Below are 18,477 nucleotides of genomic sequence, written 5' to 3'. Positions count from 1 at the left end.
TACTTTGGATCCATATAAATGTGATTGGTGCCATGAGTTGGGTATAGTGAGTGATGCTGGAGATAAGAGCCAGGTCTCGGTGATGAAAAGTAAATGAGTGTCAGGATGAATATTATGCATAAGGTGATCAATGGATCCAGAGCGGATACCACCAGCGTTAAATAAGGAAATATTAAGTGTGTTTGTATCACTCATTATAATAAAGGAGAGGAGGGGGTTGGTGCTTCAAAACCGGACTGCTGATTGTGGTTGTGGCTTTGTGAAGTGGTAAAACCGTCAACGCCTTTATTATTACGACACTCTTTCAAAGTTTTTTTCAACTCATCGAGTGTAAGGTGACCATTACGGTATAATGACTTGGCTACAGAATAGTTAACAGGGTAACGAATATTTTTTATGCGGTTGATGAGGTAGTTAGTACGAATTTCTTTTAATTTTTGTACCTTTTCCTCATTAGTCAATGAAGCTAAACGAGAATCACGAAGATGGACTGGATCGGTAAAATCGTAGTCGAGTGTTTCCACACGAGCAGAACGAAACTTGGAACGCAATTCATCGACATAGTTTTCATGCACGAGGAATTCAGCAACATTGTAGTAAGGACAGTGAGCGTCAATGACTCGGACATTGTCTGCACCCAAAAGAGTGAGACGTTGTCTTAATTCACTGGGTTTCAGACGGCGGTTGCAAGGAAAGTGAACAAATTGATAGTCGGGTGGGTTGGTAAGGATGCTATCATCAAAAGCTTTTGAGGCAATTTCAAGCTGTTCGGGTGTAGGTGTGTTGAATCGGTAAGTTTGGTGTGCCATTTTTTTCTTGATAAATTTAGTTTGGACTTTTGGGGTAGAGGCTTTGGAAGCATACGATACAGGAGGAGGAAGGTTAGCTTGTAGAACAGAGGCTTCAGGGAAGTGAATATTGTACAGCTCGTTAGAGTCTAAATTGCTGTTGGAAGGGGTAGAGGTGTTAGTGTTAGTATATGATATGTTATTTTTTTTGTTTAAGTAAATTTTTTCTTTTTTTTGTTCTTTTTGGTTATTATTTTTTTCATTTTTTTGGTGTTCAATTGAATCTTTTTGGCTTTTGTGGATTGAATCAATCATCCTTTCCTTTTCTTTTTTGTATTGGTCAGTTAATTTGCTGAGGTGGTCTATTTCCCGTTTTTGAACAATGATTTCGCGCTGGAGACGCTTGTTTTGATCCATGTGTCATGAACCGCTTAGGTTTCAGTTGTATATTATCATGCAAAATGTCTCAGATCATTATTGAAACCCAACTAGCCCATTGTCCCTGTTCCACCTGTTCCACATGTTCCCTGTTCTATGTCTCCTGTCACACATGTCACTGTCAAACATCACTATTGTATCCTGTCTAACGTCTCTGTTCCAAATAATGTATCTCCGTTATCCCTTGTCCTTGTCAAACCCATTTAACACCCGTTTCCTTTGTACCTCTGCCTTTGAACTCCCTTGTAAAACATTAATAATATCAGCCCATGTTATCCTCTGCATCTATCCCCGAAATTATCTGTATCTATGCCCGCTTCCCCAAAGATGTCCCAAACTCAATATGACTAATAATCTGTCTCTGTATATCTGATCCCCGAACCCTTGTTTACCCGACCTGTCAATTAATATAAATAACAGCATGTTTATTTATTCTTATTTCTGTATTCAAGATCTTATCTATTTTTCCTGTTTCTTTGAATAAACCTTTTTTCTACCTACATTCCTTTATATATATATTAGTACTAATAGATATATAATTTCTCTTTGCCTTGTCCCTCACCTTAATAATCATTCTGTTCTGCTCTTGCCCCGCCCCGCTCCTGACACCATGAGTCCACTAAAGTTTACAAATTGCTCATCATGTCTAGATAATTGTTGTTTCATTTCATTGATTGTTTCAATTAAATCTTTGATGATGTTGTTGTTGTTTTGCGTGGTGGGAATATCTGTGCTGGTGGAGAAGGTTGAGAGCGTGGGTAGTACAAGGCTATCTTGCATAAGATCGTCCTCATCCAGTCCTAAATCCAATTCAATCTGTTCAAATTCAATTTCATCGTCTTCAACAAGAGGTAGACTTGATTGCGATGTTTCGGGTAGTTCATACGCGTCCATGAGGATACGTATTTGGTCGGTGCTATATGTTTTTCCACACTTACAGATAAAAATGGGGCGTGGTGGTACGCTTTTGTTGTGTCCATTTTTATTAATGGTTCCAGTTTTATTGCACGTGGTACAGGTAAGAAGGTGTCGAATGGTGTGGTAGTTGGATAGTAAAAGCTTATCGCCTTCACTAATCAATGATTCATTTGTACCTGTTAAAGCAGGTACGATGGTAATTCTGCGGTCAGTAGTATCCGTTTTTGTTTTTTTGTTTTTTTTCAGGAGAGATATTTGTGTGCTAATGACATATTGTGATACCTCGAGCTTACACACGTTACAGGTAAAAATGGCCTCGTTTTGTTGAACATTAGTAACAGTAACACAGCTGGAATTGTTACATTGGATGCATTTGATGACAGAGCGATGATTGCGAAAATCAGCTAATAATTCAGTGGTGGCAGTGGCAGTTGATTTTAATTTGAAAACAGTGGCGGCGAGAGATGATGAGGTTGAAGTAGGGCTGTGCTTACGCTTATTGCTGACTGGAGAGGAAACACTGGGTTGCATGCTGGGACGAGCCAAGACGAGCGCGAGGGATTGACCTGTTTTGGGAGTAGTAGTAGCTTCTTTTTCTATTTTTTTGTTATCTTTTGTTTTTTTTGTATTTTTTTCTGTGTCTTTTTTGGTTTTTTGTGCACTAGATGTACTGATACTCATGCAGGTGTCGCCTTTTGCAGGTGCTTGTTGTCCTAATGGGGAAGGTTTTCCGTGTAAAGGGGGAACCTCGATGGGAATTCCATTACTCATCTTAATTAATAAAAATGAGAAAAAATGGGGGATTTTCAAGTTTTGGAGAGTTTAATATGGCTGTAGAGAGCGTAATTTAACAGAACAAGAAGTGAGATTTCGTATATAGAATAAGGAGATAAAGGGCTTTTCAAACATGCAATAACAACTTTTTGAAAAAATGTTTAAGTGAAAGTATCAGTCTTGTAATAGGTTTAATAGGGTTAAGATTCAACTCTCAGTGGTTAATCAGTTAATAAGTAGATATATACTTAAGATATATAAAATAGAAGATAATGTTTATTTGATACAAAGCTAGGAGCTATTTATACTAGTTTGGGGAATATATAGAATGTGATAATAATGTGATAATATAATGTTGATATGTATGGTGATAATATAATAAAAGTATGGTGATAGATATAAAGATTGATTGTGATAAATATAAGTAATCAGGTTATTGAATGTAGAAGTAGTGTTGTGATATTTATAATAAAGTGGTGTTACTTCTTTGGCCGTTTTCTATTGGCATTGGTTATCTTGGGTACAAACTTCCTTTTTAGAAGTTTAGCTTTCTTTAATCGTAATTGGATCTCCAGAGGCATTTCAACGTCCATGGTAGAGTCCGGGTCGGGTTCAAGAGTCCGGGTCGGAATGTGGCTTAGAGAAGCATCAGAACCATCGACAATTGTGGGCTTGACAAAAGTATCAGTCTTGTAATTGAAAAATCCAAAAATCCAAAATAGAAAATAAGACAAAGTATTAACCAGATTGCAAAAAGGAACTAAATTTTATTGAACATAAAAATAATGATTTCTTTTATACATAATGAATACAACTAAAACTACAAGCGGGACCCTGCCATCGTGGGTAGATTATATCCAAATATTGTTCAAGCTGTCAATAAACCCGCAAGGAGCAGTAAGGAGAATATAATAAACAACCCGTACTTGAATAGGCATTTGGTGTTACGTGAACTCTGAAATTACCAGCTGACATATGATAAATATGACAGCAGTGAGAATACTTCAATCGTCGTAGCACAAGCGTATTACCTTAGCTAAGGTGTATTCACAGCTCGCATACAACAGTAATAGGTTTAATAGGGTTAAGATTCAACTCTTAGTGGTTAATCAGTTAATAAGTAGATATATACTTAAAATAAATAAAATAGAAGATAATGTTTATTTGATACAAAGCTAGGAGCTATTTATACTAGTTTGGGGAATATATAGAATGTGATAATAATGTGATAATATGATGTTGATATGTATGGTGATAATATAATAAAAGTATGGTGATAGATATAAAGATTGATTGTGATAAATATAAGTAATCAGGTTATTGAATGTAGAAGTAGTGTTGTGATATTTATAATAAAGTGGTGTTACTTCTTTGGCCGTTTTCTATTGGCATTGGTTATCTTGGGTACAAACTTCCTTTTTAGAAGTTTAGCTTTCTTTAATCGTAATTCGATCTCCAGAGGCATTTCAACGTCCATGGTAGAGTCCGGGTCGGGCTCAAGAGTCCGGGTCGAAATGTGGCTTAAAGAAGCATTAGAACCATCGGCAATTGTGGGCTTGACAAAAGTGATAAGGATCTGTCTGTCTTTTATGTTTACCTTGTGTAGAGTACGAGAATAAACAATATATAAAGTGATGGTTCAAGGAGACTGTAAAGACTTGATATCAGATTATACAAACAGAGAGAAGGGGTTAAAATGCACTAGTAAGCAATGGAAAGCTGCCAAAGAAGTTATGTATCAAAAATAATAGAATATAAAAAATATAAACTAGGAAAAAGATAACGTTTATTCACTGTCAATAAAATAAGCTTTTATAGCTGTCAAAAAAATATACACAAAAATATAAATACAAGATCAGATCAACCATTGTCAAACAAATAAATCATAAGTTAAAAATACGGATAAAATAAATGAAAGTATAAAATAAAATAAGGGAATGAAAATAAATCAGATGTCAAAAATTCAAATAATAACATCCAAGAAATATTCAATACGACAATAACTCCTCTTTTAACTGCGACGACTAGCAAAAACCAATTCTCTGGATTTATCAAAATTAGAAGATGGATTTCTCAAATTTGAAGTGACTTCTAGAAAATTCATTCGGACTTTTAACACCAGATCTTCCAAGCGCAACAACAACAAGAAAAACAATTTATTCCTTAGACACCGCTGAACTTCTTCCTCGCTCATTTCGACATTAACCTTCATAACACCTTCCAAAATCTTTAACAACTCTTCTCCTACTTCTTTACAATATATACTGTAAACCAAACACGTGAAAGTCACGTGTTTTATGACTTCAAGCGAAACACAAGACCAAAATACGACCGTATCAAGTACCCCCCGCCGAGCTTGAAGTCCCACCTTTCAAAATGAAAGGTCAACAAAGCCAAAAGTATTAACACGAGAGTTCAACCACGACTGCAATTGTTCATTTGCCTTTGACACACCGACCTGTGGCACCATATGCTGAACCTCCTTGTTATACGCCTTTAATAAGTCGCCATTCACTGCATGCTTCAACCTTAGACTATTCTTCCCAGTCAACCGGTAAGTACCATTTTGATTCACCTTCATAACAGTATACGGTCCTAACCACTTATCAGAAAACTTAGTCGTTGGGACTACATCCTTCAACAAAACTTGATCACCAATATCAAACTTTTTACGAAAAACGACACGCCCATCATAACGCTCCTTAGCCTTCTTCTTTCGCTCATCTGACCTTAACCGCGCAATTTCACGAACTTGAGCCAATTTTTCTTCAACCAGAATAATTCTTTCACGCAATTCCTCCTCTTCTTCGCCAATGACAAAATCAATGCGTGGAGCCACCCAAACAGCAGGAGTTCTCATTTCATACCCAAACAACATATAACTGGGAGTATAGCCAGTAGCAGAGTTCTTGGAAGTACGAATCACCATTAACGCCATGTCTACATACTTATCCCACTCAGCCGTATTTTCTCGATCTCTAGCAATCTTCGCTAACACCGAAACCAGAGTATAGTTCAAACGTTCACACATACCATTACATTGAGGTCTATAGCTCGTCGTCATTATATTCCTACACCCAAGCTGTTTCAAAAATTCATGAACGTAAGTAGATATGAAATTCTGACCTCTGTCAGAAAGAATCCAACGTGGAACACCCCAATCCTTAACAATACTAAATAGAAATTCCCCCGTTGTTACTTCATTTATATCGGGTACAGCAACTGCAACAGGCCACCTCGTCAAGTAATCAATACCAGTCAAAATATACTTGTTTCCACGCGTAGTAGATTGAAGAGGACCAATAGCATCAATACCAACCAAAACAAACGGATCCTTAGTAGTTTTGAATATGACACCCGGATTTGTACGAACATTCTTGATACGAGCACGAAATTGACAAGTATCACACGATTTAACCACAGACTCGACTAATTTACGACCATCATGCATCAAAAAATTCTTTACCACCTTATCCAACGTATTTGAGATTCCCAAATGACCTTCTTGATGTATGTCAGTTATTTTCTGTAAGGCGTTACCTTCATGTAACAACTCTCTTCCAGTTTTCTTTTCAATCAATACACCATCATCACCGATCATCAACAAATTTGCACGATAACGGATTCTTCGAGAAATATCCTTGGTAGCATCTTGCGGGTAGGACCCATCAGTCAGAAAATACAATAAAGCCAAATACCACGGTAAAGAGATTAACCCCATCACGACGAATACAGAAATACAATTAAACAACACCAATTTAAAGGGAGCTTTAATCCAGACTAGAAAATGAGAATATCTAGACAACTTGAGGGATGGATAATTTAAGGGAAAGGATCCAAAGTAAGAAGGCAAAGTGAATATAATATTTTAAAGAGAAGAATAAAGATAAATTTTATTTTAAATAAAAAATGAGAACTATTTATACAATCTTAAATTATAAGATTCATTTCCAATTTTGATCGTGCCATTATTTTTTTTGTCAAAAATAATCAGACCACACAATGTTTTGACACATTATACTATCTTAATAATATCATCAAGATTACCAATCTCGAGATCCACAATTTTTCTTGACAAAGGATCTGCCGGATTTTGCTTCCCAGGACGATACCGGATCTCAAAATCATAATCCATCAAACACGCCGCCCATCTTGATAACTTGGGAGTACCCTTCGGATTAGCAAACACGTAGATCAGGGAGCTATGATCTGTAATCAGGATAAACTTCTTGCCCTTTAGCCAATGCTTGAAATATTTAACACCACAAACAACACTCAACGCTTCCAAATGGTGAATCGAGAACCTTGTTTCACTTCCATGAAGACCACGAGAACCATACGATAAAACTTGCTCATTTCCCAGAGTTTCCCAGTCATCTACTTGACTCGCAATGAAAGAAATTCCCTTATTTGACGCATCACAAGAGAAACATTGTACTGCCGTACGGAGAGGTGAGGATAGAATAGGAGCCGTAGCCAGAGCGTTCTTTAACTGATCAAAGGAGGATTGTTGTTCTGGACCCCATTCGAACACACAATTTTTCTTGGTCAATCGGTTCAACGGTTCAGCAATTTCACCATATCGATGGACATACTTACGATAATATCCACTCAAACCAAGAAAACTTCTTATATCCGTAGCATTTTGAGGTTCAGGAAAATTTTTGATTTTGATTACGTTCCTTTCACCAGGACAATTTCCACTAGCACCAAGAACATGACCCAGATATTCGACCTTATCTTCGCCAAAATGACATTTCTTCCTTTTTAATTTCAGATTCGCCTTAGAACACGCCTCGAACAACAACTCCAGATGTTTCTTATGATCTTCCAAATTTTTCGAGTAGACCAAAATGTCATCCAAAAACACCGAACAGAAAACACCAATATATTCACGAAATATACTCGACATCACACGTTGAAATTGGCAACAACCATTCGTCAAACCTTGAGCGAGCCTCTTGTACTGAAAAGCACCTTTACTAGTAACAAAACCAGTCACCTCAGCGCCATCCTTGTCAAGCTCCAATTGATGATAACCACTGGTACAATCGAACGTAGAAAATACCTTTGCATCACCTACAGTTTCTATAAGTTCATTTACAGTAGCCGTAGGAAAGTTTTCCTTAATGATCATTTTATTTGCAGCTCGAAAATCTACAACAGGTCTCTTCACACCAGTTTCCTTTTTGTTCACCAGAAACAAACAACTTGACCACTCACCGTTTGACGGCTCAACAATACCAAGATCCAACATTTCCTGCACGTGAGCATCCACCAATTCTTGATCAGACCAACCCAAACGAAAAGGACGATGACGAACCGGAACCGCCTTTTCAACAAGTCGTATCTTCGCCGAATAACCCTTGATGCATGTAAGTCCAGAAACTTCAGAAAAGCAATGTTTATATTTTTCAACAACACCTTTCAACGGCTCAATGACATTAGTAGAAATGTTGTCTGCATTGTACTCAAAATTTGCATTCTTGTCATAACCTAAGTCACCTTCTTCAGCATCAGGGATCAAATCATCCTCCAACGTGTTACAATATTTTTGACTTGACGCCACAGAAAAGATCTCTTGTTCTTCCTTGGACCTCTCAACACCACGAATAATTCTCGAGGTACGACCTTGAACACGCACAATACCCTTGGAAGTAGGAACCTTAATCTGCGAGTTTTGGATATCCAAAGAAATACCATAGGCTTGGAACCAAGGAATTCCCAGAAGACAAATATCACTATCGGTGTTCATTTGAACTGCCATATGCTCAGGACGAATCTTGCCCCCAATACAGATAGGTACGTTCATAACCACATTTGACATGGAAGGAGTATTATTATTGTTGAAACCGACCAAATGCAAGTTATCACCATTAGGTACCAAACCCAAAGAATTACAAATATTAGATCCTAAAATGGAAACCGAAGCACCCGTGTCAAAAACAGCCTCTAGCGATTTACCATTTATTTCGATAAAACCTCTCAAAGGCGAAGTAGACTTCATACGTTGCAGATCATAAGGATAACCATATACGGACTCTAACTCACTGAACTCCAAATCAGACACTCCACCAGAAAAAGAAGACGAATCATAATCAGACTCTTCCTCCAAATCAGAACCTGACAAATTACTTTCAGAGTCGACTTCATTTACAAACACCGTATTATCCACAGCTTCGCCAACGTTCGTTACATCATGGACACCAACATCCATCGCATTATTAAAACTGATATTTGGACCAAAAGGATAATTAGCATCTCCAACAACTACACCAGCACCAGGAATAGCATTAACACCACCAGAAGCACCAACACCACCAGAAACACCAACACCACCAGAAACACCTACACCACCAGAAACACCAACGCCACCAGAAATACGAACACCAGAAGACACCTTCTTCTTTACTTTACTTTCTTTGAGATAGCGAATACCATCAATCATTTCAGCTGCAGCTTCTTATCTAATGAAAGCCACTCAGCAACAGAAATTCCTGATTCAGTACCCATCAACTTAGCCCAAATTTTTGATCTCTTGAATTTTACTGGGAGACGCCTAGCCTTCGGACGAGTCCTTTTCTTAACTAACTTCTTATTTCCAGTCAAGACCACAGGAACAGAAGGATTCACCCCAGGTTTCTCCAACTCAGAAGTAGCTCTTCTCTTCACACCATTCGCAAGAATTTCATTCGTAACGATACCACTCTTCGCTACTACCGTCTCCACCAGTTGTACTTCTTGGCCACCTTCTTGATTTATTGATTGAGGATTTAAATTTGTAGGAGCAACAGTCACCTCGTTTACTGTTGCTCGTTGCCTTTTCCCGCCTCTTCGGTACTTCCAATGGGAACCGCATTGCTACCAGTAGCAGGAGTAGACGAAACTTGATTTTGATCACGTAAGTACTTGGGGCATTCATATTTCTTATGTCCATCATCACGGCAATAGAAGCAAACAAAATTATTTCTTTGAGGAGCAGAACCATTTCCAACATAAGGAACATAGGGCTTAGGAGAAGCAGGCTTGGACGTAACATTTTCATTCAACTTAACAAGATTGATGCTGAGTTGTTCTAACTTGGCCACAAGAGAAGACATATCCGTGCTGGCAACACTAGCGGTATCCGAAAAATCATTTTTGAACGTATGATTTTGTGAAAAATCGGTTTTCAAATCACCAACAGGACCCGAACCAACAGCACCAAGACGAACAGGATCATACTTCAAGAAACTTTTCTCAATTTGCTTAGCCTTAATCTTAGCCGTTTCGAAAGAAACAGGAGTACCATCCTTTTCGACTTCAAATCCGATATTTGGACGAATAGCAGATAAAAATGTGCGAACTTGAAAAACTTGACTTTTGGTATCCAGCAACTCAAACAACTCTTCCATCTTCAAAGCAATGTCATCGATACTATCTTGCTCGCCTTGTTTCATGTTTTGCAAAGAAAACCACCATTTGTCTTCTTGGTCAACTAAATATTGTTTTTTAAACAATAGGACAAATTGGGACCAGGAAGTAGCCTTAATACCAACAACATTAAACCATGTTTCAGCCTTCTTTGTTAGATGATCACCAACCACGAAAAGAGCTTCTTCATCTGAAAGTTTAACGGATTTCTTATAGCGTTCCATTTTCTTCAGCCAAACATACGCTTCGTTTCCCATGTCTTCACCGACAACTGAGACACCCGAAAAATCCTTTGGCTCGACAATGCGCCAATTTGGTTTCTTGATAATTTCTACTTGATCAGAACTTGGAGGAGCCATTACAAAAATAATAAAGAGTACTATAAAACTTGAATACGAGTCAATAACCTTCTCTGGTAGATCGGACCACTTGATAAGGATCTGACTGTCTTTTATGTTTACCTTGTGTAGAGTACGAGAATAAACAATATATAAAATGATGGTTCAAGGAGACTGTAAAGACTTGATATCAGATTATACAAACAGAGAGAAGAGATTAAAATGCACTAGTAAGCAATGGAAAGCTGCCAAAGAAGTTATGTATCAAAAATAATAGAATATAAAAAATATAAACTAGGAAAAAGATAACCTTTATTCACTATCAATAAAATAAGCTTTTATAGCTGTCAAAAAAAATATACACAAAAATATAAATACAAGATCAGATCGACCATTGTCAAACAAATAAATCATAAGTTAAAAATACGGATAAAATAAATGAAAGTATAAAAATAAAATGAGGGAATGAAAATAAATCAGATGTCAAAAATTCAAATAATAACATCCAAGAAATATTCAATACGACAATAGCTCCTCTTCTAACTGCGACAACTAGCAAAAACCGATTCTCTGGATTTATCAAAAATAGAAGATGGATTTCTCAAACTTGACGTGACTTCTAGAAAATTCATTCGGACTTTTAACACCAGATCTTCCCAGCGCAACAACAACAAGAAAAACAATTTATTCCTTAGACACCACTGAACTTCTTCCTCGCTCATTTCGACATTAACCTTCATAACACCTTCCAAAATCTTCAACCACCTTTCTCCTACTTCTTTACAATATATACTGTAAAACAAACACGTGAAAGTCACGTGTTTTAAGACTTCAAGCGAAACACAAGACCAAAATACGACCGTATCATAAGCATATTGGTTTCTTGGTTTAGTGGTATAATTCTCGCTTAGGGTGCGAGAGGTCCCGGGTTCGATTCCCGGAGAAGCCCATTTTTTGCAATTTTTTTATTGTACCTTGACTGCTTTTAGATAGTTATAAGTACAGTGCGTCCGCCTGTCGTACTTATAATTCATATCACCTCCGCTCACCTATAAAGTAGAATCAATAATTATATCAAATAAAGTCATCTTTTATCTACTCTACATTTATTTTATATACTAAAATATTATAAGAACTATCACGACAATTGGTAGCACCAGATTCAAAAACTTAAAATTACAATACATTCATTAGTGGATGTCATTACAATTTTTAGGGGATACACACATTAAGGAACATCAAAAAGTGCACATCGTTAAGGCATCAAGGAATCACTTTAAGGACAAACACAAGCAACAGCGTTTTAAGGATTTTCTTTTAACTATTGGATTCAAAGAAGAACATTATACTTATAAGGAACAAGAACAACTATCTTACGAAGAAGAGAAACACATACGACTTGTATTATTTAAACTTTTGAAACAATTTCATAAGACTCGACCATTTTGATCTGTCAATTTAAAAATGGAAGATCAACAACGACAACAACAACAACACGATCCGTTTGGATCACAAGGGAACGCTGCCATTACTAGGGATGATCTTGCCCAAATTTTGAATGCATGGTTGATCAACAATAATAATCAACATGAGCCAGTTTCCCGGGTTCAGATTCCGTTACCGCCCCATTATGATGGTACTCGTCAAGTTGCAATCATTGATAATTGGTATTCTGCTGTCGAAAGATACCTTACATTCAACAATTTCGATGAAACAAGATGGATTGAGTATGCGGTATCATTACTTTCTCATCGAGCTCAATTATGGTGGAATCGAATTAATCGACAAGGTACCCTTCATTCATGGGATGGTTTCAAAGCGGCTCTCAATTTGGAATTTAAACCGCAGTTTTCGAATAGATCCGCCAGGGATAGATTATTCGAACTGAAACAAACGCAATCGGTTCGTCAATACATCCATCAGTTTCAGGACATTTTATTAGTGTAGTAAAAGTAGACTTTAAGAGAGAATAGTTTTACAGAAAAAAATAGATAAAAAACAAAGAGAATACAATTATAAGTCTTGTCGATTTATTTGTATAAAAATTGATTAAGAGCTAACTAGACGGGCAGGTTTGCCCTGATATTTATAGAAGATTGAAGATATTGTGGCTTGTATTTTTGACAGCTCAGATCCATCGTAGTTTTGTATGATGGACCATTCATTTGGTTTATTGAAGATCGTAAGATAGCTGTCCTTGATTTATTATTGTTCCTTAAATTCTCTGATCTCTCATTGGTCGGAGCCTAGAGTTGCGTTGTAATGAAGAAATTTCCATAAAGCCGGGTTACTTATTCCCGATCTTTTATCCGTGAAACATCTTTCCTTTTGTAGACAGTAGCATTTATTATGTGGTTTTAGCACAATTAGAATTGTCTATCACCAATGATGAAGCGATCGACAAGTTTACCCGAGGATTAAAAGACCGTGCGCGTACACATGTATTAATGCAAGAGCCAATCGATTTGGAAGCTGCTTATCAATGTGCTACGGCGTTTGAATCGGCAAGTGAGTATGGCACCGGATATCATCGGATTCAAGAAACCGCAGCACCAATGGGTGGTCCCACTCCTATGGACTTGTCAGCTCTCCAAGAACAGAACAAATTATTACTTAATTTAGTTCAACAACGAGGTGGTTTTCACAACAACATGCAGCGTGGTGAAATTCGCAATTGTTTTTATTGTGATAAACCAGGTCACTTGAAGAAGGATTGCTACAAGAAAAAGCGAGACGATGAGTATAAGAAGAAGAAATTCAGCAATCCCAGAACCAATCACAATGGCTATAACAACAAATTCAGACAACAATTGAATGATTTATTGGACAAATTTGATACTGTCGATAATGATGTATCTGACAATAATTCTTCACATGATAATGACTTTGATAATAAAAATTTAATTGACTTGGCCTTTGGTAGTCAAGATTCTTCTCGTTATTCTGATTTGCCTTCGAATGATTCTTCAATTCCTGAAACCGATATCGAATATCTTAATAATATCAATAAGATGGGTCCTAGATTACCGATGTACAAGACGTGGGGATGTGGCGGCTATTGACAAACGGGGTGTCTCTAATCTGCGTCTTGCAGTGGGAGGTTGATCTTGTTCACCGACAGCAAAGATCTCCTCGAAACGTACATTACCTGCTGTTGCAGGTTGGGTATCCACAGTACGTAATACATCGTCTGCAGTGTTCGTATGGGCAGTATTCTGGCTAGGACCACCAACAACCTCAGGCTCCAAATTGTCATCATCCTCAGGAGCATCTTCAATTCTTGTTCTGAACTCCCCTGAAATTGAGGAATAAGTGACAGGTGGAAAATATGAAGGTAAGTCTTTCAGAATGCTATATAATTTGTCATAAGTGATAGAACGAGCGGGTGTTGCTTGTCCAGCAGAATTACGGGTGGCGTAATTTGTTTTGAAATCCTGCAAAAGATTTGACCACCGGCTTTTCAACTGTTCGTCGGTCCGAGGAGCACGTTCAACATTTGCTGCATGAAATTCACTCGCAAGAAGGTCAAAAATTTCATTTTTTTTCCGCCAAGCTTCTAGCCAAATTCATAGCATGGAAGTGCTCATTATACCTTTCAATAAGGAACAAGGTCTCCGCTTGTCCCCATCCAGATCCTCTGAAGCGTTGTGAGCCTTCGAAATCATCTTTATTTTGGCTTCCACTTCCACTTCCACGTCTATTTCCACGTCTACGTTCACTTCCACTTCCACGTCTATGTCCACGTTCACGTCCAACAACTCTATTCTGGCTGCTCTCAGGCTGACCATCAATAGGGTAAGAAGCATTATTTTGGTTGTTCATTTTTAAAATAGGTAGAGGCAAAGGTAAAGTATGTTAATTTTGATAAGATTACAAGAAAGAAATAAAATAACATTGTCCTCTGTGCCATGTACAAATGACAGTTTAGCATTTTTCCAAATTCGAGTTGTGTTTTTTGTGACTTTTAATTTTAATTAAAGGATTTATTTTAAAATTTTAAATAATTTGCTTGAGAACACCCAAGACCTTTTTATTCTATTTTATTTAACTGGATCGTTACCGTATATATTTACTATATATTTATATAAAACAACGTGGTGCTCACTTAGAATTGAATAATCAACTACAAACGTGTATTATTCTCCGTCTACCTTACTGTCAAAACTAAATCTAACCAATTGTCAGATATAATTTTGTACTAAGCTCTGTACAGCTTCAATTTAGATATAACCATTTCACAAAACTATAATTCAATTAAGATCTTTTATTTACTATACTTAACTTTACATAAGCACATCTATTAAAATTACTCTGACACAATCACTACTACTCACATTGTATTGTCGGGTCTGATATAAGTGTTAAGCTTAGTTATATATATTTAAGTAGAGTAGTAAAAGAGTTGTCGTTTTATTGAATGATTGATCTGACATATTTATAACTATCTAAAAGCAGTCACGACAATACCCCCTTCCCAAAAAGAGCTTCATGTACGGGAAAAAAAAATTTATGAACTCATAATTTTATCTTTTGCTCTGGCAGTGCGAGGGATATACCAAGATTTGTCGATTGTGTTGCAATCATATTTTACTGGATGCAATCTATCAGTGTGGACCCAAGAAGAATATACTTTTCCATCCACTTCCTTGATTCGATATGTATTGAAATCAAGGTTGCATTTGATAACTTGATATGGTCCCATCCAGTTGAATTCGAGGCCTTTTTTGCTTTCATGCCTGAGCATGACATAGTCATCAATCTTGAATTCTTGAGTTTTCTGATTTTTTAATGCACCATCCCACATTTCTTTGTCTTTTTCAGCCTGTATTCTTAGTCTATCTTCTGCTTGGAAACGATTTTCGCGAAGATATCGCAAATGGGTTAGAGCATCTTCAGCTATCAATTCCGGGTCTTCTTCTGTAAGCGGATCCATAAAAGGCCGAAGTGGATCACCAGGGAGAATAGGATCTACGCCATACGTCATATAAAATGGGCTGAGACCAGTAGATGCATGCTTACGTACTCGACACGCAAAGAGAGCAGTTTCCATAAACTCATCCCAACTGTGAACGTCTCCTTTCACGTATTTGGTCAACATGTGTTTAAATGTTTGGTTAAGACGTTCACATTTGGAGTTCGTACGAGGATGAAACGCACTGGTAAAAATATGATGAGTCTTGATCTTCTGCATATATTGTTTCAATATCTTTGACATGAAATTGGCACCACGGTCAGTCACAATTTCTACTGGGCAGAAAAATCGCATAACAATTTCTTCATAGATGAATTTGACTATTTCAGAAGCAGTGGCAAATGGAAGAGCTTTTGCTATAGGCCAGTTAGTGTTGTAATCGACTGCCATGATTATCCATTTGTTGCCATTTTTTGTGAGGGGCAATTCACCAATAAAATCCAGATGCCAACGAGAAAAAGGCGGAGGTACTTCCAAAGGTTTCATAGGAGCGTGGTGAACATCTTTTTCTTTTCTAGAATGCAGTTGACATTCAGGACATTGCGACAGCCAGTTAGAGATATCCCCTGCCATTTTCGGCCACCAAAATCTTGTTTTCATCAATTGCGTAACGGTAAGTTTCCCTTGATGGCCTAAACCTCTGTAAAAATCTTCTACTAAGTCGGCTCTTCGTTTAAAAGGAATGAATTTCACCAATTTTTCTAAGGAGTCCGTTGAATTTGTTAATTTCTTCCAAACATGATTTTCTTTGACAACAAAATTATTGTGTTGATGAATCAGCTGTTTTTGGATATTTTCTGGCCGAGAATCTTCATCGTGGAAATAGAACAGTGGCCAGTCTTGCAATGGATCGGTAATTAAAGGATCATCAAATTGACGAGTTTTTTTTAGATATAACAGCAGCACAGACTTCGGGTGAATCATATAAGTAGCGCGGCTCAAAAGACTTGTCATTGGGAGTGCAATCAGGACCTTCCTTTCTACTTAAGCTGTCCGGAACTATTTGCTCAATACCTTTTTTGTAAATAATTTTTGGTGAATATTGGCTCAACTCAACCATCCATCTTTCAAGTCGAGGAGATATCTTGGCAGAATCGTTGTAGTATTTCAGAGGTAAATGGTCATTATAACACAGCGGCGCACCAAATGGTAAAATGTTGCTAAAACACAACAAAAACACACCATCATTGATTGCTTAAATGGCCGATTTAAGCAATCAATGATGGTGCATTTTGTGTAAATTCACAATGAATGATTGTTAAAACTCACATTGAATGGTTGTGCGTTTTCTCATCCAATCGTAGTTTTTTACCGTTATACGCTGCTTATTTATGCATGTATATGGACCTTTTACCAATCGTACATTGCATTATTATTCGCACAGATGCATCCCTTTTACAAATACACACTTGATATTCAACACTAGTTTATTAATTGTTCACATGGATATGGTGTTTACATAGGAAATATGGTTTAAAAAGACGTTTAAATTTTGTTTAAAAATGATTTATTTTGAGATTTTAAACTGGAAGCAATTTTAAGTATACTATACGTCATCTCTAAAAGCTATAGGGAATTATTCGCGTGTAGATATTTACAGTACTCAGATACTAATAACCTGCTAAGAAAGCAACAGAATCGCCTGACAGACTTACATGTATACAGGTAAAGAGCCATATAGTTCTTAGAAGTAACCTAAAATAAACAGCCTACGATAAAATTCGGCCTAAAATAAAAAAAAAGAGCCTAAAATAAAAAAAAATAGCCTAAAATAAAAAAAACAGCCTAAAAACAATTAGCCTTATATTTTTTTAAAATACCTAGTTATTGACAGTGAAGTGCTCAGCATCTATACAACATACAAATCAGAAAGACGTATTAAACTTCATAGGCAACCACAATTACCTTAGATACATCATGTTTTAAACATTTCTTGGTGAATATACCTAACAATTCTTAATAAGATAAGATGGGTACACTCACTAGCATTGTAAATTTATTCAAGTTTACCACCTATAACTTATGTTCTTGTAGTGTATTACATGAATTAAAATCTAAGAATTATTTTATCGAAAGTGAAAAAAGTGAAAGTGAAAGAAAGAGAGGAACAGAGACAGAAAAAAAAAACGGGTTTATGAATCTCATTATCACATTATTTTAAAGAGCGAATTATTCTTCTCGTCTTCTTTATTGCAAGGCCCGCAACAGCCACAGGACGATCTACTCCTATATTTGTAGCGGCACTAAACATTTCTTAGCAGTTTTGGGGGGTATGAAGCAGAAGTTTCACAGTTATAATGTTGTAACTTTGACTTAAAGCTCTGTAGGTGAAAAATACAGAAAGTAAGCCCTGATAACAGTAAGCGACATTCTTTAAGCTGTTGGTCTTGTCCAGTACTCGAATTCACTGAATATCTTTAAGGTTGTTTGGCCTCCAGCTTTCTCTCTTCGTGAACTGTAGTCGGTTGCTACCTTTACGTTTTTTTTTTTTTTTTTTTTTTTTTTTTTTTTTTTTTTTTTTTTTTTTTTTTTTTTTTCCCTGAAGAGGGGGTAGTAAACGATGACTTGTAAATATTCTTGTATTCAAATTGAGGAAAAAAAAGGATTTAATATATTTTTTTTTGATTGTGTGTTTTTACAGTCAATTGAGTAATTTTACATTTGTATGTGTAAAATATCAGCTGAGTGTGTATTTTCACAAAACCGTGCGCGGCTGTGATAAGCTTCATAATCGTTACCATCGATGAAACAACGCCATGTGCGAAGACAGTGCAATATGGCTAAATATTCTCTTTCTTGGGCTGGATATGCTCTTTCCGGAGCACTGAACTTGTGA

The 18,477-nt window shown here is 36.8% G+C and overlaps 1 protein-coding gene and 1 non-coding gene across 2 annotated transcripts; one reads left to right on the top strand and one right to left on the bottom strand.

Moving 5' to 3' along the window:
* Positions 1–332: 332 nt before the first annotated feature.
* Positions 333–2,282, bottom strand: EV154DRAFT_572975 (uncharacterized protein; the record flags this gene model as incomplete). The annotated part of the gene is made up of 2 exons (XM_051606374.1): positions 333–886; positions 1,847–2,282. Coding segments are annotated over 2 exons (990 nt in total), but the record flags the coding sequence as incomplete, so codon positions are not given.
* Positions 2,283–11,546: 9,264 nt separating this feature from the next.
* EV154DRAFT_t3 lies at positions 11,547–11,618 on the top strand. The gene has a single exon. It is a non-coding gene; the product is annotated as a tRNA-Pro (tRNA).
* The last annotated feature ends 6,859 nt before the right edge of the window (positions 11,619–18,477 follow it).

Source organism: Mucor mucedo, assembly GCF_025094135.1.
Source record: "Mucor mucedo strain NRRL 3635 chromosome Unknown EV154scaffold_1, whole genome shotgun sequence".
In the NCBI taxonomy this organism is placed as follows: Eukaryota; Fungi; Mucoromycota; class Mucoromycetes; order Mucorales; family Mucoraceae; genus Mucor; species Mucor mucedo.
Note: the sequence above shows the minus strand (reverse complement) of the source record. Positions and strands in the feature narration are given on the sequence as shown.